This window comes from Epargyreus clarus, unplaced genomic scaffold, assembly GCF_041222505.1.
Source record: "Epargyreus clarus isolate Ecla_fem2 unplaced genomic scaffold, WU_Ecla_fem_2.2 ptg000014l, whole genome shotgun sequence".
Taxonomy (NCBI): domain Eukaryota; kingdom Metazoa; phylum Arthropoda; class Insecta; order Lepidoptera; family Hesperiidae; genus Epargyreus; species Epargyreus clarus.
Window position 1 is genome coordinate 15971126 of NW_027332222.1, and position 24091 is coordinate 15995216.

Genomic DNA, 24091 nt, shown 5'->3' on the forward strand with positions numbered 1-24091 from the left:
GTGAAGTGTCACGACAACAGATAAAAAAACGTGTACACTCGTAGGCAAAGAGTATAGTAGTCTCGTAGGTGTACTAAAAAAACCAAATGTTTCTACAAAAAAAAAAAAAAATCTTAAAATTTTTACCCTTAGTTTTGAGTTTTCAATTAAGCACTTAGTTAATTCCTAAAAGATTCAACTCCATCAAACATAAAAAAACAACTTATTCTTTCGTAATAAAAAAAAGAGTGAAAACCATAACTATGTTGCAAATAAACACATTGGATATATTTCAAAATATTAATCGAAGCATGTATGTTCATAACATTCATTTAAGTAATTATAATATGAAAAATTAAAGATTCGTTTGAAATTGTATCTCTCAAAATGAGACTATGAAATTGAGACCAAGGTACTTAATGATAGTCTTAATAACATACTATCATTAAGTACCTTGGTCTTGGATCGGGAATATCGCATAATTGTAGGAAAATTAAAAACATACATTAATAATTTAAACTTTACTTTTTATATCGGCTCTAAACAGAAATGTAGATGCAATCATCTCTAATACATAAAAAGCGTACAAGTTTACTATTGATTAAACTTACAGCATTACAAACCATATTTACAATATCTCTATTAAATATTTTAATTAAGCATACATTTGAGACAATATGAACAATGTATTTATTTATAGTATTGGCTATACTCAACAATAGTGGAAAGGCGAGAAGAGGTCAGGGTTTTAACATGTTTAACTCGATTGGAGTTCCTTTTTTTAATTTAATAGACTTATTTATGTGGATTCGTTGGAAACTTACACATTAATTAATTACTAAAAACAAAGATATAGTTTTATTTACGTTTTATAAATTTTAATAATAGTAGTAATAGTAAATGATTCAAAATTGGCTAATCCATTATTTAAAAATAAATAACTTAAATTCCACAAGATACCAACTAGTCTATTAAATAAAAAAAAGAATACATAAACATGAACACGAATTGTATTATAGGAACAGTCAACTAAATGTTATACAAAAATGTAAAAGAATCAAAATATAATAGTGACCATGTCGGACATCATATAAAAATTGATATGGGGAATATAAGACAATTTCTAAATCTTTAACCAGGCATGTTACAAAACAAAATGGGACTTATAGTCCACCTGATTTCAGGTATTATAAGACCTTGTAAGAAGAGGCGACTACTGCGTGAATCGTTTCGCGCGAATGAAGTATGTAATTGGCGTATGTAAATACACGCGTACATCGCGTGTATAGTACACGCGAAACTGCTAGTGAGCTCTGAAGTTGTTGCAAGCAGGTGTAGTCTTACAATTTGCTATGGCGACGTGACTAATTTATATATTCAGAGCGCACTAGCAGGTTAACGCGGCCTATACCTCGCGAACTTGATTTGAATTGATATGCAATGAGTCGAAATACTAGAGACGCCTTATTATGTCTACTTTTATCTCTTTATTACTTTATTCCCGAACTTAGGAGAGTTCTCGTCGATAAAAAAACTCGTGCGTTAATGATACTCCTTATGGACGTAATGATGCATATTATTATGCGCGTACGCACGGAGTATGCCCTATCTGGACAAGGTCTTTGCGGTTCTTTCGCCCACTTACATCTGTAGTTTTAACTTCTTTTAGAATTGCAATCCTAAATAAATCTATTATAACAAATTTGTAACTCGTAAAGATAAAGTTTGAACCAATCTAGTAGCATTTTAATGCTCAAAACAACAACCGAACAAAAATACAAACACGCTAGCAGTGATAAGCAAACTATTGGAGAGTCATATTGTCAATTAACAATGAACCAATATTGTTTATTACAATGTTCGGTAAACATTTCGTTAATATAATTTCATAGTAATAGTATTTCAGAAAAAAAAAATCACAATATGTCAATAATACATAGCAAACAGGTAATTACTAACTTTGCGTGGTTTTATTATAACATTAACAGTTCGAAAATATTGCTATAACATTAACAAATGTCTGAAATGAGAAAATACTTCAGGGCGAAAACTTAGTTAAAGAAATAGGCAAGTATTCTAAAAGACAGATATTATTAAAGCCATGATAATATTGTAATCCTGAATAAAGATAACATAATTATATAAAAATTACGTCTTTTTACAAGTTTAAATCTACATACATTTAAATGATTAAAAAGATATTACAAGATATGTACAAAAATTGACAATAATATAATGACTTACAATAATAAAAATTGTAAGCAATTTATATCAATTAATACAAATTAACTTATAATTTTGAGACAGATCATAATCTTTTTAAACTAGGAATATTTATATAATTTAGAATAGGATCCTACAGAAATAACTCATGCATAATACAAAAAACATCATACGTGTATAATTTCATTGTCATATAAATGTGCGCAAAAACATTCTTACATACTACTCGCTTATTAAAAGGTGACTTAGCCATCAAGTTCAAAAACACTGTAAATGACACAATCATAATAAAATGGCCCCAAAATGGTAAAATAAAAAAATGTGTTTGCAATCATTACATGTATACACATTTTAACTATAATATGGCAAAATTGGCAACCACTATTTGTTGTAGGATTTATTGATTTTTTAGGATCAATGTTTAAATTCTTCAAATTCATGCATATAAAAGTATATTTTAGTTATGGAATAGGTTTTGATTACTACATAGGGCCCTGGATCTAACGTCATGCTACGTTAGATAGTCGGATACACATATAAAAGTTATTACAATAATGATAATAGCCCTATAATATTTAAACTTCTGACTAGGCAGATCTACGTACTTTCCCCAACGGGGACCAGAAAGTGTAGTTGTACTGTTATTGGCACATAGATTTATTTTATATATACTAAGGCTGTTAAAATTTTAATTAGTGAATGTATACACATTAAAATATACAAACAAAATTACATGTTTCTCAAGAAACATTTTAGTTACAATGACTTTCAGGTGCTGAATGATCAATTAAACTATTTACTGTTTAAGTTATATATTTATTAACATGTTTGACCTGTATCAATAATATAACCATTTGAAATGAAACTTAAAAAAACATTTATTGTTAAATAGCCATAAAAATATAAACAAATATGAATTAAAATTCTAAAATTATTTCTTGAAAGTGAATTATGAAGTATTCTACATCAACAAAGCACTCTATATTGATTTAAAAGTATATCCCCTACCATATGATACGAATATTGGAATTTTGAGAGCCAAAAGTGTAACATCATTATTTGAGTATTAGAGAAAGATAAGAATGCTCATTATCCACGGCCTTAAGTATAATCTACGACTACTGTTACGCCGTTTCATGTGGGATCTGTCTCGTCTCTCCGATCTGATATCCATCGTTTAATTCAAGTACCTATTCTGTTAGCTGTTAAATAACTATGACAATTATCATCATTCAGTATTGTACATTCTTTAAATTGTCACTGTATGCAATTATTTAGTTGGGAATTATATATTTATTAATACTATAATATTTCCATGAGTTAAACATAATAATAACAACTATATTCTGTCACCTGTCACAACATTATGAACACCATGATCACTCCCAGTACAGTTTCCAAGATAATTTAGTCAGTCTTCCACGACAATCAATGCCGGCTCAAGGCCACACATACTATTCATAATACACACATCTCTATCGAAATTTAAATGTAATAATTGAAAAAGTATATACTACTGTACGAAAAAAAAAACGTGGTGAAAAATTATCAGGTACCATACAATTTAGTCCCGACAATACTAAAAATAAAAACAAAGGGTTTTGTAATTGAAGTTGTTCAATTAACTTTCATATAGAGTCTACAATAAAAACATTGAAACAATTAAGTTAAGACAAGATTCTAGATAATGTATGTCTAAAATGATGTTACATGACCAAGTACATTATTTATTTTAAGATCATATTTTACATAATTATACGTAGTAATTTTGGAAATTTAATTTTAATAATATAGCATTTAAATTTCATACACTATATTTATAGATGCTACGAAAAAATGGACACTATTCCTGAATAAGATATGATTATTTATTATTATATTAAACAACACTATTATATTTCGTTGATTTTATAAAAATAAAAAATATGAGGAGTCTTTCGGATGTATACAGTGCCTAGATGAAGAAGCAGACGTCATAAAAAATCGTCTAAATACCCTATTTTTTATATAGTATATTGCATTTTTTTACCGCAATAAGTCAACATTATATACGAAAGAATATATTGTCTGTTACTTTATGTGAAATTGTCCATTTAATTTTCATATATAAGTAGTCTGATGATATGCGAATAAGAATTATGACAGGATGAGCTCTAAGCATAAGAGATATTTTCGTCCATTCAACAATTTAATTCCGACTCCTCTACAATAGCAATAAATATTTCCACATATGGTTTGTATAAAAATGGTATTTTACCTGCAAGGGATCCCTCTACCTTAGAGCACCCTCTACCTTCTCTAGGTGTAGATTGAGATCTGATTGTATCTCCTCCGATGATGTATATACATACGTAATGGTGGCTTTTGCTGTCAGATAGCCGATTTACTCGGAATATCATTATATAAATCTTCTATATATTCATCTATCCACATTTATAAAATTTGTTTTAATGCCAAAATAAAATATAACATTTTCTGTCTTTATTGTTGTCTTATATCATTAGCCACAAATGGAGGTCCCACGTATAACTGAATTTAATTACTTCTGGCAAAGTCTTTAATAAATAACTACACTCATAGCATCACACTATTACTGCAAAGTGCACACAAACGGAAATTCGCAAACACCTATCTGGCTGGAAATCAGTTCTGAAACACCATGAGTCCAAATGGTATATTAGTCATTGTGCTATCAATTAATAGACGATATAGCCTTATTCTTTCATCATATTTAGCACCTGCTTTCTATACCTCCAAGAAAACTTAATTGATTTAAAGAAGTCTTGAAAATAATATGTTAAGTTATTGCTTAATTTACCCTGTCCGATGGACATTGGTCATCAGTCGAAAATATTGTGGTATTCCAGAAAGAAAAATTCAATCATCATTTTCATAACCGTAAATAAATTTACTACATGTCACTGTAGGTCAAAACATACAAGTACTTTTCACAAATAATACAATACTCTTCAGATTAAGAGTTATTATAATCGAATGGTGTTCAGGATACAAAATTAAATGTAACTCATAACAAAACATAGGTACCACTATACCAACCACCAAGGAATCCTTACTAAGTCCATACCTACATTGTGGCTATGTGTCCACACTGGTGCTACAAGGCCACACGAGTGCCTGTCCACACTGCGGGCAGCTGTGTGGTTGCGCGGCGGGTCTCACGTCTGTCGCTCCACTGCGAAGTTGTACGAGTAGTCGCGGTCGAGCTCGAAGCGCGTTCTCTGCTTTATCACCGGCAACTGTCCCTGTGGAACATAATTTATTGTTTATATGTGTTGGTTACAATGGCAGTCAAATGTAATATTTTAGTGTGAGTGTGACTTTTTTCCTCATTACTAATTTCACAAAATGAAAGATGTTTTTAATAGATGAAAGATGTCTTTTTTTGACCTCCAGTAGCGTTTAAGCGATAAAGAATGCAAATATAAAGATGAAGAAATTGCGACACTTACCATATTATCGCTTGGCAGGCCACGCAATTTGGAATTGAGAACAAACGGCACGCCTTCGAGGCCATTATACCCGCCCAGGGTTTGGTAGTTGACGTTCCTCGGGAGTGGCGCGGGGCCCTTCTTTCTGTTGGCGGCGGGTGCGGGGTGCGCGGGGTGTGCGGGGTGCGCGGGGGGCGAGGTGGGGCGCGCGGGGCTGGCGGGCGGCGGGCGCGGCGCCGGGCGGGACGGCTTCAGGTTGTACGAGGGGCTCAGCGCCTCGTAGTCGTGCTCCGACGTGAACTCCTCGATGTGCGGGTACCCCGGCGAGCCCTTCAGGTTCAAGTTGTTCAGGTCCGCCACCAGCGGCGACAGCTTCGGCGGACGGTCCGGCACCGGCCTCAGTCTGCGGATAAAAATCACATATATTGAAACTGACATAATCTTAACAAGACAAGTAAACTCAGTATTCAGGAATAACACATTCGGAAGAAAAATGTTATGAAGGAGTAGACAAAGTTTTGCTGCATGGTGTTCTCGCAACAAGAAATTAATATCGCGATATTAGTGATAGGTCAAATCCACTCTAATTAATTGTTATAAAATATGTATAGTATGTAGGTAAATATGTACAAATGCTTTAAAATGTATAATGAACTAAAAAATACACACGAAACATTAAGTCCTATGCATATCATCCAAGAATTACGTCAGTGACATTTTGGTAATCTGTTTCAAAGGATCCTGACGGAGATCAAATGCCTACTGTCCGTCATTACAACAATGCAACATTAAGAGCTAAGCCAAGGAAGATTTGTGGCGCGCGTAATGTTTTGTATACTTTATGATAATATCAAATAACTAAGAGCTTCGGATAGAACCCACAACTTGTTAATGAATGTTGAGAGTAGACTAAATCATAACTCAAACACTCCCGTTGGCGCTGTTACTGTATCTACTCGAGTCATAATTATAGGACCTATCTCTGCTGTCTATAAACATCCCCCACTTTGGTCATGCAATTCGTGGATGATGATATTTGAAATTAAAACAAAAAACAAACACTTAGAATATATGCTAGCAATACCCAGTGCAACCACTCCATCTCGTCTTGATTTGGTTATACAATTTTGATGATAGCGAACTGAAATAACATTAAAAATACACTGAAACAATATTTTACGTAAACACTTTGTAAATACAAGATAAGACTTTTTTTTATAAAATAATCGCTTTTCCGATGTTTATAAAAAATGGGAATTTCTTTAAAAATAACCCGTCGCCTATATAAAAAAAATTGAATTGAATGCGATAGTATAACCATATTTTTACATCAACTGTCAACAATATGATTTGTTGCACGACATACATCAACCCGAGTCCATTAGACATGATGCACCCAATAGCTCCCTTCTCATGAGCTATGTTGAATCTTACTCATGCGAACACTGATGATACAGATACCGTATTCTTGACTAATCACTGTGCCATTTCACCAGAATTAGAGCTATTTTCAGTTTCGGATAAAATATTAAGATTTTTGTTTACGTTTTGACGGAGGGCAAAGTTTTCTCCTTTAATCTGCGTGTATGCTCACCTCCTGTTTGCTTCGGGCGTGATGTTCGAGACAACGTTCTCGTATTCGTTCTGCTTGTGCGTCGGCGACGTCTCCGTGCTGCCGCCGCTCACCTTGTAGCACACCATCTTGCCATTAATCTCCCTATTGTGAGATTAAAGCACGGGATTATATATTATGTTATATTGCTTTGCATCAATTAATGTATGTATATCAGTTGTTATGTGAGGTGATTGTAATGTAAAATTGTAGCGCTTAAGCCCCACGCCGAAAAATTAGTATTATATTATCTGCTATTTTATCTGCTTATAGATTTAATAAATGTTTAAGCTTTGAGTTATTCTATGTCTTGCGACAGGTGAAAGCAAAAAAAATATTAATAAAACGAAATTAATTTTCTAATATCTGAACCCACTTTCAGATATTATTATAAATTAATACATGTATTTGTATGACGTTATTTAATAAGTAAGTACAATTTCTAAAGGAGAAATGATCCCTTAGTCATCTTATACAATGAGCTTACAGTCGAGACACATTTAATTCACATTGACATTGATGAAATTGATAAATACGCCTCATCCGCCAAGCAGTTAGTAACCAATCGTAAATACATTTTAAACCGTTAGATATATAGCATTGGGCTGAAAATCTTTTTTTAGGGTTCCGTACCAAAAGGATAAAAACGGTACCCAGAGGCTTATTAGCCACTTTCCGTCCCTCTGCCACAGGGCTTATCTCTTGAACCCTAATTACTAATTTTTTTGGCGTGTTTCGCTTTATCTATTGAACCGTAAGAGGTTCAAATTTTCCCAATGCACTTACTATGAATCCTATGATAACAAATACCAAGAAAAAAGAATAAATGAAAATTTAATGGTACGGCTACGGAACCCTCAGGGTGCTATTTCGATTCGCACTTGGCCTTTTTTTGACTGACTACAACACATTAACGTCCCACATATTCGGCACGAGGCCCTCCCCGCCTACAGGCGTGAGGTCAGGCGCACCCCACGACATGGTGACTACTACAAATGATTGTCACTTCATTTTATAATCCGGTTCTATGCGAAATCAGATTAAGTACAACTTTTATGAAATTGCATTGCATGAGCATGCAATCTATCCATCCATCATGATCGTGTCACTAGGACTACCATTGAACAACGGCCGTAAATTATCCCAAGGTGAGAACAGTACAGTTGCCTAAAGACTAATTTGAAATTCTACGTATCTGATTTTATCTGTAAGATGTAAAGACTAAACACAGTCTGCAAAACAAGAACGCAACCCAGCTATTATAAATCAAAAATAGGTATGGCGATAGTGGTGCCGCTGTAAAACCACGAAGGATTTTAATGGCAATGTACACAAGAAGTCAACAAATTAAGGGTTGTGTTTCAATCTGGCGGCACTATGCCACATTCATGTCTGCGTAATAACAGCAGCATTACAGATGTCCACGGGCGGTAGTAGTTAATTATGATCACGTTTGCAATGATGTACATTAATTATCATAAATAAGGCAACAAACTTTCAATTGTTATTTTCTCTAATTATAAATTCCGTTTACGAGGAACCCTTACCCGGCCAGCACGAAGCCCTGCGGCGCGTTCCTCATCCTGGAGCAGACGATGATGTCGGTGACGAGCGGCGCGGAGGGCGCGGCGGGCGCCTGCCGCGACACGCGCGTGCACAGCCGCCGCTTGCCCGCCCGCCCCGCCACGCTGAACCCGGGCGGCGCCGCCTCGCGCTCCCCGACCACCACCACGCCGTCCATCACGTAACCCGGCACACCTGGAATACATGGACACATACCCTAATTACGGATTGTTTTATATAATATGGGAGTAGCAGACGAGCATGCAGTCCACCTGATGGTAAGTGGCTACTGCCGCCCATGGACACCTGTAATCGACTCCAGATAGTATTAGCTATTCCTTCCTGAGGTCGGCCACAGATGTGCCGCTACTTCTGAGAACTAAGCTGAAACGCCTCGGAAAAGTATGTCTCCCTTACCACACCCTTCAAACCAGAACACAGCAGCGCTTAACACTGCTGTTATGAGGCAGAAATAGGTGTGACCTATTGTCTACCACCTTGAAAACATGTATAATTACACCAGGCACCAGAGTCAAAATGTAAGTAATGTAATCGAAAATACTCTAATAACTCTCTTAGAAAGGAAAGAAAACCAGGCAGTACAAGCCTTTTAACTTGATCAATCAATCTTTATAATAATGCTTTTAATGATGAGCATCTAAGCAACCTCAAATAATCAAAGTAGAGAAAGATATGCACGAATTGTTTTGAAACTACTTTAGGTATATAAATATATAAGGAAAGTTTGTATGTCTATAATGGTTTTGTGCCGTAACTTATACCAAAAATCAAGTTTAAATTATAGTTACATACGCATTTACAGGCAAATGCCTAAATTATAGTTTAGTGATACGGTAAAATGTTGTTTATCCTTAACATTATTTTTAAATTTAGCTCACGCTAAATTTTGCATCAAGTTTTTACATCTCTTCCTAATTTATATGTTAGCGAAGGAGGTTCAGGCCTCCTTCAGTCATGTAAAGAGAGCTGGTTTCAAACAGTAGAAAGACATTAAAAGGGTTGGAGTTGAAGTCGACGCTGATGGCTTCGTAAGGGCAGTTGGCGATTTTAAGAACCTATGCTTGGGAGTTTACGACGTCCATTATTTTTTTTTATACTATTGCAAACAAAAATAAAATCAAAATATACGAGATACTGGTCCCGAAGCACTGTATTGACCTTCTTTGCCTTCTCGGTTTATTTAATGAAAGTGTTCGCGTCGGTTGCGAGTTGCGTCATTTGGGTACTTTCATTGCCAATTACGGCTGTCGAGATATTAGAACTGGCATCGCGATAAGAATAATACAAGCGCATTAATTTTATTGCATGTCTGCTTCTGCCGTGTTTTTATCCTTTTGTCTCCCACAAATGCCTCGAGCTTACACGCTCTTAGGTGATATGAGCCTTAAGCTACGCTACTCCGATTTTCAATAAAAATATTTTTTTTGGAGTTAAAAACGCATTACGTATAAAATGTGTTTTTCTCTTTAACGCCCTATTATAGGTATACTTCAGATTGGTAGTACTGGTAGTACCACTGTTATTATATCATTGTTGACGTCTAATAAATAATCCCCGTAACAAAAAAGAGTTACAACGCATACAACAGTCAGTCTCTGACAGAATGTTAGAAAATTTGGAATTGACCAAGATAAATTCAGAAACAATTAGTGTAGGATATACTTCGATTATGAATCTATATAGATATTAACATATAAAATACTTCATAAAACTGTATACACGGGTATTAGATAACATTCTTTGTGTTATGGCTAAAAGATCATAGATTACATATCTACTTATGAAGTTTAAAGAAACTACAGTATACATTAATGATAAAAGGTTTAAAACAAACAATGATAACAAATTTTAGATTACATTTATTCGAACTTTTATTACTATTTTAATCATAAAAGGACCACCAAAGTTACTCCAGTCCAATAATACAAAATTTATTACAATTGAACTATACTCTTTATGTTAGTTTTGTTCGAAGATAGTGCGCTCTATCGCCGAATTTTTTGATATATGAAGCTCGATGCATTATACCAATACGTTATTTTTAAGATCCCTCCAAGGTTTACGACCTAAAAGATAAAATAAATGATTCTGTCGACATCGGAACTCTTTTTCTCCGCTCGCGATACGACCAGCCAATGTGGAACACTTTTATCTTCCACGTTGACCCATATTATCTGGTTTCTAATTGATTTATGCGCAATGTTTGACGTTTTAACAGTTGGTTACTAACATGTTACTGTTACATGCATTTTAAATAGTAGGAAATTATTATTAAGCCAGGGCATAGCCGTTATTTCATCATGTTATGTTTCGTTCAGTTAATATTTAAAACTGCGTTTAAATCGGGTGTAATGAACTCATAGATCTGTAGAATATAGATAAATGTTTCTGTCTGCGACTTTAATAACTGCAATCCATTTATGAACATAAAATAAAGATGAGTTGAGTCAACTCGTTTTGTGAGACTTTTACGAAAAGTTTAGAAGAATTTGCAGTCAAGTTAATCCGAAAAATGGGGCAAGTTAATCCGAAAATACCCAGTTTTTCGAAAGTATTATTAATCTTGCTTGTGCACAGTTTCGTAATTAATGAAATTAGATACGGATTCAAAATAATTTTATAAAATACCATATCTCATGGTTCACATATTATAAATCGTTATATCCATATGGTATGAATTGTGATAGATCGTCGTCACGTGAGGGATTTGGGATTCGAATTCCAGGCTTTCCATTTTTAAATTTAAGTTACTAACTAAATTAATAATTGTATTGAATTAATCGAAAAGAGATATTTGTACCTGCGACCAACAGTATCATAGCAGATAAATAATAGGTTTCAAATATTAGGTGCGAAATATTTCTAACGCACTATTTGCTACTCCCGCTCTATAAGTACCCGGCCTTCAGAATCATTGTCTGACGTCATATCATACTACATTCATTGATAAATAGAGCTATAAATCTGGACTGACTGACACTGACAACATAAATTCGTACGCACGTTACGTTAAAACTGTGATATACATTCACGATGTGATTCAAACTATGTACATTTATATATTAATAACTTTGTTCGTGGAACTGCCATTTACATTAACATACCCAACATGAACAGTTTCGCTTATCCTACTACTATCTTACATCAGTTCTAAAGAATTTTATAACTTTACTAAGCTAATTTAGTTGTCACGCAATATATATATAACATACGTAAAATATATGCGTCATCGGTATCTACACTTTCGTAGGTTTTTATGTATGTACAGCAATATTTTTTCGTAAAATATTTGAGAGTTGGAGAACCAAATTCGATTTTATACATATTGGATATCGGAAGATCTACGATTCATCATCAATCACCATTAGAGCCAAATTCAGTTCAGTAGGCCGCATTGTCCATTAAACAATGTGTTCGCGTGCTACTAGCATTGTGATAGACCGTTACTTCTTAATGATCAATATAAGTCAGAGTTAGCAAAATAACCTGTGTTTTAAAGTCAGAAGAAACAAGAAATGCAACGTTTTCGACGTCGTGTTCTTGCTTGATACAATACAAATTTACGTAGGCAGGGTGTAAATGCAAATTTAATTGAACAACTCACCTTCCGATTTCGATAGACAAATATAGTGACTAGGTTTCTTGCCGAACAGTCCATTTTGTCGGAGCAGTCCAGCATCAGCATCTTCATCGTACGTCCGACTAACGGGCCAGTAGCCCGCGGGACACTTGGCCACGCTCTCCACGATCTGGAGGGAGAGGAGAGGCCTTTCGTCCGGGAGGGCGCCGCCTAACGCCGATAGCACCTTCGACATTGTCACTAAGACGTCATATTCAACTATATCACAATAACGTTCACTTCCAAATAAGATTGACACTTGATTGAGCAAAGAGCTGTCTAGCCTGCGAATGTATTCAAGATGCTGTGAGCTGTCTGAATGGAAGGTACACGATCGCACAATGTTCACATCAACATACAAATTGCACAAAATCACCGTCTTCAACGTCGCGCCGCGGTGTGTCAACAACCTTTGTATTCAGTCTTGGATGTAAACGTAACAAAAAGTGTGGAGTTCAAATTCTTCTATCAGTCTCTAATTATGTAGCACCTGTAACAAAAATAAAAATGTATTTCAAAAAATACCGCAAGTATCACACGGTAATAAGATGCAAGTGGTTAATACGAATGAACAATTTATCAGTAGAGCATGATAAGGAGTGATCTCACAATGCAAGGAAAATATTGCACGCAAGAGTCATCAGATAAGAGAGGTATTAGGTGCATTTAATTGGAACAGGCTTATCCGCGATTTTGCTAACTACAATTTGTCTCGGCTCTAGGGAACAATTCGAGCTACAGTTTCCGATTTACATTTATTTTTGTAATACAATATTGAAGCAGCAAAGGAGCATGCACTACTCTTCATAGGAAATGGCTACTTTATGGACATCTGTAATCAACCCTAGACAAGATTCGATTGTCTGAGTAATTGGAGTAAGTTGAATGCCACCACGAAAAACAAAGCGATGCTTAACACTGCTGTAATAAATCTGAAATGTAATTAGCTCCGGAGTGAACCATGAAGGGCTCAACAAATAGTTAAAGGTGGTCAACACACATAATTTTTTTTCGTTTTAACATACAGTGTAAACTCCATGTAACGTCACTCGATTTAACGACAAACTCTCTAATACGTCGAAAACAATTGGCGTAGTTGGTTTAGCTTGTATTCCATACAATGATACACTCTACATAGCATTACACCCACTCTCAATAACGACCACAATTAAACAAAAAGTACCTTTTAAGTTGCTAAAATTAGTAAAAACTGCGCACCTGTGTACGTTCTTTTGTCGCTTTATTATCCTAGCCCGCAATAAACTCGTCTGTCGGCATCATGCATACGAAACTTTCTATGAAATTCGTTCTTTTGTTTACAAATTCGATTGCTTGCACAAAATTATTGGAAAATTACTTCCTTTGTCACCAAGATGCCTCAATATCAGAAGATATGAATAAAATAATTAAAAAAATACAACAAAATTACTGGTGCAGCAAAAGACTTCACGCAATAGCGTTCAAATAAGATTCTTTTTTATGTACATAACTACTAACACTAGACTGAAATAAACTTTTTCTTTTTCTAATTCTGATTTTTCTTCTCTCCATTTAACGACCACTCTCTATAACGCCATAAAATGCACAGTCCCTTCAGTGCCGTTATATAGAGTTTACACTGTATTTAAAATAGCATCGTTTTATTTCATGTTTTGGTGCAGCAATATCTACTTAGCTTGGACGGTACGGTCATTATTTCCTTCTTCCATACGATAAAAAATATACCTGAATAATTCTACTGAAGTAAATAAATATTATAGTCTTCCAATCAATCTTCGTATCCATTGTTGCCTTTCAATTGAATTCTGTAACAATGGGATCAGTGCAAACTCATTTGTCTGTACCTAAATAATTAATTCTTGGTAGAGACTTATCACTCGATATTCCTTGAGCTAGCCTACGCAATAAGCAATGCGTTTAAGAAGTATTTTATTGTCCTTCATTTAATCCAATCAGTTTTAGTATACAAAGCAAGGATTTTGTTATTCCAATGATAAAACTAGTTACGTGAACTGGTTTGTATGAATCGTATGCTGCTTACTCTTAAAACTTTAAATGAAACTTTGTATTAACTCCAAAGGAAGTCCGGACAGTTTTAATTTCACGAAAACATTAATACGATGAAAGAAAACGTATAATTTTAAAAGTAAGAGTTGACAAATCTTTAGTAGATAAATTAAAGTGAATTTCGCGTGAGAATTTTGTGAGTCGGGGAATTACATTAGGTGAGTATAATCTTAAAATAAAGGTGGAAAGGTGAGTCATTATAAGGTGACGCCGACTTAAAGAGTCATCAACGGAATAAATAATATATGTAACGTTTATATTAAAAGTTGATAATGATGAAGTGTGGGTATTTCCTCATACTTTAAATTGATAAATTGTTACGAGCCCAAGTCCTGTTTGTAATTAGGAGCTGCACTGACACAGGACTTCCTCATCAATGATAGAGTCATTAATTCATTAAATTGTTACCAAGACGACGCACATACCCATTAAGTTTGTCGGCGCGTAATATAATGCAATTCGAGATATTCTGGTCTATATATGTATAATTATTACAATTCTTTGTTGACTCTAGTAGAAATACGTTATTTCACCAGAAGGAAATACGTTATTTCACCAGAAGCAGAAGAATTTGTAGGGGTAGGGGTTGACATTATTATGATAGGTACATTTGGATAAGCAATTGAGAAATGGAATGTGTATAAATTAGTTACGCAAGTCCCATAGACACTGTGTAAGGTATATCACGAAATCTTTGATGACTTGACCTGCACACAACAATCTTAGATATATTTACCCATAATGTGGCAACCTATGTTGTGCAAATCTCTATGCAGCCACCAGCAGGAAGGAAGTGTGGAATGGAAGTGAAAGGAAGTGTGGAAGGAGGTGCCTGTCTCGTGCTGATGAAATGATGGTGGGTGAGCAGCCCATTGCCTAAGTGCACCAGAAAATTGGCTAGCCGCAAGAAATGGCGATACATCGTGAGGATAACTACAGACCCCCAGGACAGACAAGAAACATAATTACCACGACCGATCTGCCAAGAGTGCATTGACAAAGAAGAAGAAGCCACCAGCAGTTACAGATATGATGGATTAATTTATTTGAGAGGTTTCTGTTCTGCGTTTCAATGTTTGCCTATTTATCTTTGTATCCATGGCACCCACAACACAGGGAATCTCATTGTAGAGCTATGAGTGTAAAAAGTGATACATAGAACTTTTAATACTTATCAAATATAATATATTTTTTAAAAAGATACACATTTATTTTAATAAAGTAATCTATATGAATACAACATAAATAATAAAAAAAAAAAACAAATTACACATCTTGGGAAATGCACACTAGGGACTTTCTTGGCAGACATCTATAACCACTTAATAATTGTTTACCATATCAGTTAACAAATGCCTTTTTATCAAGTCCTAGAGTATTAAGTGTAACATGACATCATATCAAAAGTTTTGTCCATTCAAAAATAATAGATAAAACTCCTATGGTTATATAATACAGTTTTGATTTATTTGTTTCTATTAATTTTCTTTTTTAACTATATCAGGCAAAACACTATGCAAGGAAATTGTTCAGTTACATTATTCACATAATATTATTTCTAATATCAGTTTAGTGCTATACAAAATAGAAACATAATGCATGATATGCATTAACTCCTCCACATGTTAATCTGAAATGGAGCTAAGTGCAGCACCTGCTCTCAAAACACTTTAAGTGTTGGCTGCATGCTAATTGACAGCTAACCCACTTTCTGAGCTATTCATAACTGGACTCCCTCAAAACTTTTACAGCTCCATTGTTAGCTGTTTCATCTTTAACATGTACCAAAAGAGCATAATAAAATAGTACCCATATGCATATGAGGATAACAGTAATATGACTTGGATCTCGTGTACATATGATTTATGAGACTTGAAACATAAATGTTGTATCTTACGTAACATTTATGTTAAATGTCTAAATTTTATTGAAAAATTCACCAGATTATCTCCAAAATACCAAGACTATCTTAATAAGACAATAGCTTTATCTAAAGCATGTAGAGCTATTCGAGTTACAATGTTTTAACATTAGTAATTTTATCTAAGCTACACAAAGCAGGTCAAGTAAACAATAAATGTTAACTGTTGATTAAGTAGCTATTTTGATACTTAATATAGATAACATTGCTCAGTAGCTCACATTTAATTTTAATTGAGTATAGTTTAGTTGATGTAATCAGCAGTTATATAATAAATACATAAAATAATTTCATACAAAAATCTTATTTAAAAGTAATTTAAATAATTTTTAAATTATTTTATGACTTTGTTTTACATACAAAAATGAAAATTATAGGAACAAATGTATTTGTTTTATAAAATATTACTCAAACCCTAAAGAAACACAATGTAATAGTTAAAGGAATGTGTTTAAGCAACAAAGCTGCTAGGGTTACTAATACAGGGACTATCATACAGTTGAACAACTACCCATTGTTGTTAGGGATAATGGGATTATGAGATAATCTATCAACTTGCCAGACAATTGCTTTGTTTCTGTAATTTACTCAAATTCAGGATTCAGGGTTCTTCATATATTTCTATATATATGGTGGAAAATAGAAGAGATACATATTTCAAATAATAATATTATATGTGAAATGGAGACTTTCAAGTTTTATTTTCTCACCCTGTACTGTCCCTACCAGCCCTATCTTTTATGTTAATTACTTCATTTGTGGATCATTTAAGTGCATTTATATATAATGCTGTTTTATATGACCAGTATTTAATATTTTATTTCTACCTTTAATAACAAGGCAGGTTCAAAAATACAAATATATCAATGAAGGAAAACCACAATGCATTCTGCATATTGACAACTATGAAAACACAATTACCATTGATTACAATCACTCAATATTATTAAGAAAAACATATACAAATGCCAGATTGTGAAATTATTGTCCACAAATAGAATGAACTGAATCAACATTCAAGGCTGAACTATTTAGATACACAACAATGGTCTCCAACAATCTTAGATAGATAAAACGCAAGTTGAAGTAAGTATATTTTATAAAATTTGGCAGTACTTATTGTTATGTACAGCTGAAATTCATTGTTTTTTAGCTTACATTTGTAATAAATTCGGAGTTGCTCCTTCTATCACAAGAGTTGGCAAAAGTCCATGACAATAACTCGTAGCACTACATGTGTGCAATCGTCTGGGTGCACGGATATTTAATTAAATCAATTGCTGACATTGCTGATCCCATCATACAAGAACAATGACCCCACACAGATGATGCCTTTATCGGACTTACTAGTTACCATTCAGAATTATCGCAAACCCCACTCACCATAGTTACGTCAAGTGTTCTTCACTCCGAGCCCAAAAGTATTTCATCCGAAGTATTCTTCTACGAAAATGTTCTACACAATTCATTCACAAAACTCGAATTATGATCACGGAATCTAAAACTTCACCATCTCATAACCTTTGAATGGCACGTAAATTATGACGCACACTTATAAAAAACATTTTTAAAACAAAACATTTAAATACAAGTATTTTTGGCCAGAAAACACAACTGCGAGTAATAGTTAACAAATTACAAATATTACTATACATTTGTACAACAGTCAACAACTGGACATGGAATAAAAGAAGTTTATCATTATGTTGCCATATAACAATGTTTTTGAATTATTTTTAATTTATTACAGTGTTGCCCACTAACTCCTTTTGAATTGCCCTAGGTAAGAAAAAGTGCCACATCGTATGGCTGTATTATGTATAAAAAACAAAACACTTTTTCTTATTTATTTTATTTTGTTGCTATTAACAAACTTTAGTAGTCATCAATAAAAAAAAATAAGTAAAAGTAGTTAGGAAAAATATGATTCGGTCACCTATCCTACTTTCAAACAACTCTATAATGAATATGGTCGACATTTCGATCCCCAGTTCAAGGGAAATTTAATTAAATTGCCGTAATTTAAATTTGTATGATAGTAACAGTTCTGATTTAAAGAAATCTATTTTAAAGTCCATTTACCACAAAAAACGGCAATTGTAATACTTTTGGTAACACTATTTAGAGTCAATAAATGGGTCGAGCGGTGTTGCCAGTTAATAAGAATTAGATGATAGTGAGCTGTTCTCTATAAATTTTATTTTCTGTTTAGCCTGAGCAGAGCGTGTTTATTACCAAAGAGTATAGTACTTATTACTTTATAGGTTATATGCTAATGCGCGTAACCTTTCCACGCTGCACTGCTATTGGATAATTTTCGCTTACGCCCGATATTAATAAGCAATCTGACCAATTTTTACCAACTAAAGATCTTAATCGGACAATGTCTGCTAATGCCTATTATTGGTAATCAAGCTATCCAATGCTTTGCCTATTGAAGATCGACATTTGAAATCTTTGGTAGACAAATTATTGGATAGACTGACTGATAGAATCAGAGTTTGTGGTAACTACCTAGGTTTGTAGAAAGAAACTTATATGTAATGTGTTTATCAATGTTTCATATATTATTACGAATCTCTAATGAGATGTTTAAAGTCATCATTTTATTAAAATAAACTAAAAACTCAAACCTGTTTACCTAGGGAAATTTGAAAAATGACTCATAAAGCTGACAACACATGATCATAGATAATAGAACATAGCTGTTTCCAGTAAAACGCACACATACAAAAATCCTTGGGTAATAAAATAAAATATAGTCTATCCATAAGGCGCCAAAATTTGAAGAACAAGTGTCGAGCATTTCATTAAAATATATAATAAAATTATTTATTTCGAATAGATCACATTGATTTTTAACTTTAATATTTTAAATAATACACAAAAATATAATTATAGGGATACGTAAGTCAAACATAAGAAAGGTCATTGATAAAATAAAAACGCACATTTAAACATGTCATTATATTTTTTGCATAGCGATACAAAGTATCAATACAATATTATATACTACAATGCATTCGTAAAATTAATTCACTAACAAACAAAATAATATCACTACATCATTCACCACCTCTAGAGAAATCTATGAAGTGCTTACTGATGAACTTTAATAACTTAATTAGTGACCCAAAATGTACAATACTGTATTCTCATAACCAAATAAAAAGTATTATTCATTTATAAAATAACAAAATTTGTTACATAATTTCATGGCATAATAAAATTTTCAGGCTTTTGCTGCTCTTTCGCATACACATGATGGCATTACTACATCAATTTTAAAATTTGAAAGGCAAAGGAGCATTATCTGAATCGAAGTCGCCAGATGACGCACTTAGGTAAGGGGACATGTCGGAGAGGTAGTTTCGGGGCAGAAGACCAACAAGCAATGCGATTTTCGCAGCAATTGGAGCCTTCTCCTCGTCATCTACTATTTTATCTTGATCTGGCATCATCTGAAAAATTAATATTATAGTATAACTTCATTCATTTTATTTGCAAAATTAATTATTTTCTTTGCTTAATGTTCTCAGAAAAAAAAATTAATAAGTATATAGGAATTAAATATGTATTAAAAAATGTACAGCCAGTATCCAAACTGTATATAAACACCTGATTCCCTTTAAGTTATGTTTTTGTTTAAGGTTTTCCCATGATGTCTATGGCTGTGAACTCATGACGCATCTGTCTATTACAAGTGTAAAAATGGGAAAATAAATATTAATAGCTCTTACCTTATCTGCGATGTGCTTCTGAATGAGGCCATCACCTCCCACATAGAAAGTGGAAAATCCATCATACCATCTAAGGAAAAAAATATGACTCAATTATTTTTATTCATCCTCGGAGGTTGATTTAATTTTACAAACTTTTACAAATGAATTGAAGACATTTATATTCAAAGATTTAATAATCTTCTATCTATGTTATTTACAATTATAATTACTAAATATATGAAATTTAAAGTAATAAAATAAACTATAAACTAAAAAAGGACTTATTTACAAAATATACAAGAAAATTATAAATAAAATAAGCCATCTAAAATTTCCGTTAATTTCCTCGGAGTAATTTTTATATATTAAGATTCATCCATGTTTATTTAACACAAAAAGTAAAATTATCACACTCTGTAATTATGTCTAGTCTAGAGTTAATTTTATTTTAATTCAGTTATTTTCGTGACAGTCAAATACAACTTGGATTACATTTCCAAGGTTTTCCACAGCATAAAATCTAAATAAGATTTTTTGGGTTTATCTGAGCAACATGATAGTACAATATTATTGAAGTACTCACAACTCTTGTTCTTTGAACATCTCCTTTATATCCCATAGCCTGTACTTCCAAAAGTTGAAGAACACCTTGAATCCAGATATACCTCGGATGCGCCATCTCATTCTATGAAACAGTTACAGTAAGTATTAAGGGGTTTAAATGAAACATATTATATTTAATATTTGGATTTATGCACTTGATAATAAAGTGTTGCCAATGAATAAAATTACTTTTTATATATTTTTGTGAGTAGGCCATATGTTTTAAATTTAGTTAGGCATTACAGTGGACCCGCAGTAATCCCACAATCATATTGCAGGGCAGTGTCGGACTATCGAATTTGTCGGATTATAGAGTATTGCTTAATAGTCCGAATATTTTTACGAAAGGGTACCTTGTAATCCGACAAATTACAGATCCAATGATAAGACTCTATATTTTATATACTTGTGTATATGTATGTATGTACTCTGTAGTACAAATCATACTTCATTATTTATGTTAAATTTAGTAAATTAAACAACACAATAGAGAACTTACGCAAAAGTATAAAATTAACGTAATTAATGCTATAAAACTTACAAAAAATATTGTCAAAAAATATGCAATACATATGTAATAAATAATAGACCATGTCGGATTACAGGGGGTGACGGATTAGACATGGGCCGGATTACTGTGGGTCTACTGTATTGTTTTTTACAAAATAACTACAATAAATGCAGAGAACACTCTGCAAAGGTTTGATTATTTTCTTTCTCATAACAATAAGCATAATTAATCTTGTACTCATCAAATTAACATTAACAAATATTTATGAACAAAACAATTTGGTACAAAAAGATTTGGTTTGTATCAAAATGGTTATTTGTATTTTTCTATTTAGCATACTTACTTAACAGAAGAATCTTCAGGATGGGCAGTTATTTTAAGAACCTCTAATTTGACATATGCAAACTTTAAGTGGCCCACAGTACGCAATAGGGCTATCTGCTTCACATAGTGAAATAAACCGCTGCAAATAATAATAATAATAACCAATAAATAGTAAACAGTAGGTAACAAATTTAATGATACAACTTAATGCAATCCATATAATGAATGACTCATATAACTTAAATAACTTTTTATTGTAAGGATTAAGAATTAGGGATATAGTTATTTAGCTTTACTCTCATTGATCCATCGTCTAAACATGACATTTTTTGTAATTTATATTCAGTATATTGGATGTTTAAAGCTATTTTTCTGTCAGATGACCCAAACAGTATTGAAGGGAGTTGCAGATTTCTAATAACAGCTAATATTATTACATAATAATTGATGCTTACACTGTAGTAACTCCTCTGATATTGTTCACAAATATCATATTTGGATGGTAAATAGAATAATCCAGTGGCTTTATAAATAGATCAGGCACCTGAAATATATAACAAATGCTGTTAGACAGTGCCAAGGTCAATAAGCATGTAGCCCAGTAAATAACATACTAATTCTAGCTGCGGAAAAACTTCCTGTGGAAGAACTTAAGCTTGTATAACTTTAGTCATATTGTTTAAAAGATAACTACTCTTCGGAGCATAGAGGAACTCATGGGAAAAATTTCCACAAGCCAAAATCCTATCCAGTTTTGCTTCAATTGGGTTAGTATTTCTTAAGTGAGAAAACATTGAGCTTCTGACAGTATCTTTAGGGTTCTGTAACAAAAGGATAAAAATGGAAGCCTCCTAAGGCTCCACTGTCTGTCACGGATAGACAGACACAATAAATGAAAATTTGCTGGCAAGGTGCCCTCTGGGTGTTAGTTTGATTTGCACTTGACCAATTGTATAAATAAAACTCAAACAATGCTTACAGTTTTGGAGAGAACATTGAACACTTTCATGAGCTGTTCCTCATTGGGTTTGCCTTCTCGGTTGGAGTCTGCTGTGGCATTTGATGGAGAGGGCACAGTTGGTCCTGTGCAGTATGCAATAGCATCCCTTTCAAAGTCAGACAGGCATGTCGGCTCCACATTCTGAAATTATTGATATCATTTTTATTATGACTATCCCAGCAAGAATGCTATTATTATAAATGTTATATAATCAATGTAACACAAGTAATTCAATAAAAAGTTGTTAAACTGTTTATGCTAATATTTATTTGTAATTTTTTTGCCTCACAATAGCAGTTCAATTTATCTATAACTTGAATCTATCTATAAATATTGAATTTATCTATAAATGAATTACTTATAATTATATTGTTATTCCCAGTATTTTATAATAAAGGCAGTAATTGCCATTGTTATTATTGAAGCTTCAGAGGACTCTCAACATAAACCTTGTATCATTACATGAATAGAAATTAATATTGTAAAATGGATACTCAAGTAGGGAAGGTTAATTACAAGTTCAAATAATTATGCCTTATACGAAGTTTAAAGTGTAAAGTTGCACAGTTGGTTGATCTGAAGTGATTATTTGTTTGAGTACTGATAATGACAATACATATATGTTGAATAATTATTTGCTTCAGAATTATATGGTTTTATTTATCATGATGGTAAAATAAAGTTACAATATTTTAATTATCCTCACCTCCTTGCATTCAGAAAAATCAACATCATTCATGCAAATTGATGAAATGCCATTGAACTTATGCAGACCAGCATCTTCTATGTAATCATCACTAGTAATACCTAAGGATTTAATTTCTATGCCTTCACTATTTAAATTACAGTAATTATCTACATTATCATTAGTATCTGTTCCTGCATCTATATTGTCTATGATGCTCCGTTTCGAATCTCGTGCGGATGGAACACGATACTGATTAGCCAAAGTGACTTCGTGCATGTAAATATCGTCAATATTATTTTCCACCACACATCTAGGTACAGGCTGGCAGCTAGATATACGCCGGCGATGTAAAAACTGAAAAGTATAATATTATTTTAACATTTATTAGTTCGAGGTCAAGGGTAACACGCTGCAAGAAAAAAATGCACGTCTTAGCAAAACTTACATAATATTTTTAGTCATGATTTAACTATAAATGAAATTTAATGCCAGAGCTATTATAACTTGGTAAAATATAAGCCAAAAAATACTAACATCTTCCAAAAATTGTGTCCGGACGGGGATCTTTCGGGTTATGCGATTGGAATGACTTTTTGTGGAAACAATCCCGTTTATAGGAAGTATTTTATGCGAGAATGTACGCAAGCAAATCGCCATTTTTACATCGAAACTGCCTCACTCTTTAAATTCAATAAAAGGGCGAAAATTCGAAATATGTCGTAAAAAGAAAATACATGTCGCACCGCACATGACATTGACAAGTTGACACTTTCGTTGCGTAATTGCAAC

The 24091-nt window shown here is 33.2% G+C and overlaps 2 protein-coding genes across 2 annotated transcripts; both read right to left on the reverse strand.

Annotated features, from left to right (window-relative positions):
• Positions 1 to 4502: 4502 nt before the first annotated feature.
• Mvb12 (multivesicular body subunit 12-like Mvb12) lies at positions 4503 to 18147 on the reverse strand. Its single transcript, XM_073079219.1, has 6 exons — positions 17838 to 18147; positions 12452 to 12956; positions 8811 to 9021; positions 7246 to 7368; positions 5673 to 6054; positions 4503 to 5465 (listed from the first exon to the last, which is right to left on the reverse strand). Exons 2-6 carry the CDS (start codon positions 12660 to 12662, stop codon positions 5379 to 5381), a joined length of 1014 nt encoding a protein of 337 aa, XP_072935320.1. The 5' UTR covers positions 12663 to 12956; positions 17838 to 18147; the 3' UTR covers positions 4503 to 5378.
• Positions 18148 to 19406: 1259 nt separating this feature from the next.
• Positions 19407 to 24071, reverse strand: LOC140747003 (uncharacterized). Its single transcript, XM_073079220.1, has 8 exons — positions 23837 to 24071; positions 23321 to 23656; positions 22594 to 22755; positions 22070 to 22158; positions 21634 to 21753; positions 20760 to 20861; positions 20195 to 20264; positions 19407 to 19915 (listed from the first exon to the last, which is right to left on the reverse strand). The coding sequence occupies exons 1-8, from the start codon at positions 23957 to 23959 to the stop codon at positions 19739 to 19741; spliced, it is 1179 nt and encodes a 392-aa protein (XP_072935321.1). The 5' UTR covers positions 23960 to 24071; the 3' UTR covers positions 19407 to 19738.
• Positions 24072 to 24091: the final 20 nt, after the last annotated feature.

Bases quoted from the DNA above. Each gene is read 5' to 3' on its own strand.
- LOC140747003 (XM_073079220.1), bottom strand. From the start codon at position 23,959: ATGGCGATTTGCTTGCGTACATTCTCGCATAAAATACTTCCTATAAAC. The intron at 22,159-22,593 runs GTAAGCATTGTT...TATATATTTCAG, and splicing joins TCAATGTTCTCTCCAAAACT to GTGCCTGATCTATTTATAAA. The intron at 20,265-20,759 runs GTGAGTACTTCA...TTTTTTCCTTAG, and splicing joins ATGTTCAAAGAACAAGAGTT to ATGGTATGATGGATTTTCCA.
- Mvb12 (XM_073079219.1), bottom strand. From the start codon at position 12,662: ATGTCGAAGGTGCTATCGGCGTTAGGCGGCGCCCTCCCGGACGAAAGG. The intron at 6,055-7,245 runs GTGAGCATACAC...TTTTATCCGCAG, and splicing joins ACGCCCGAAGCAAACAGGAG to ACTGAGGCCGGTGCCGGACC. The intron at 5,466-5,672 runs GTAAGTGTCGCA...TATGTTCCACAG, and splicing joins GCCTGCCAAGCGATAATATG to GGACAGTTGCCGGTGATAAA.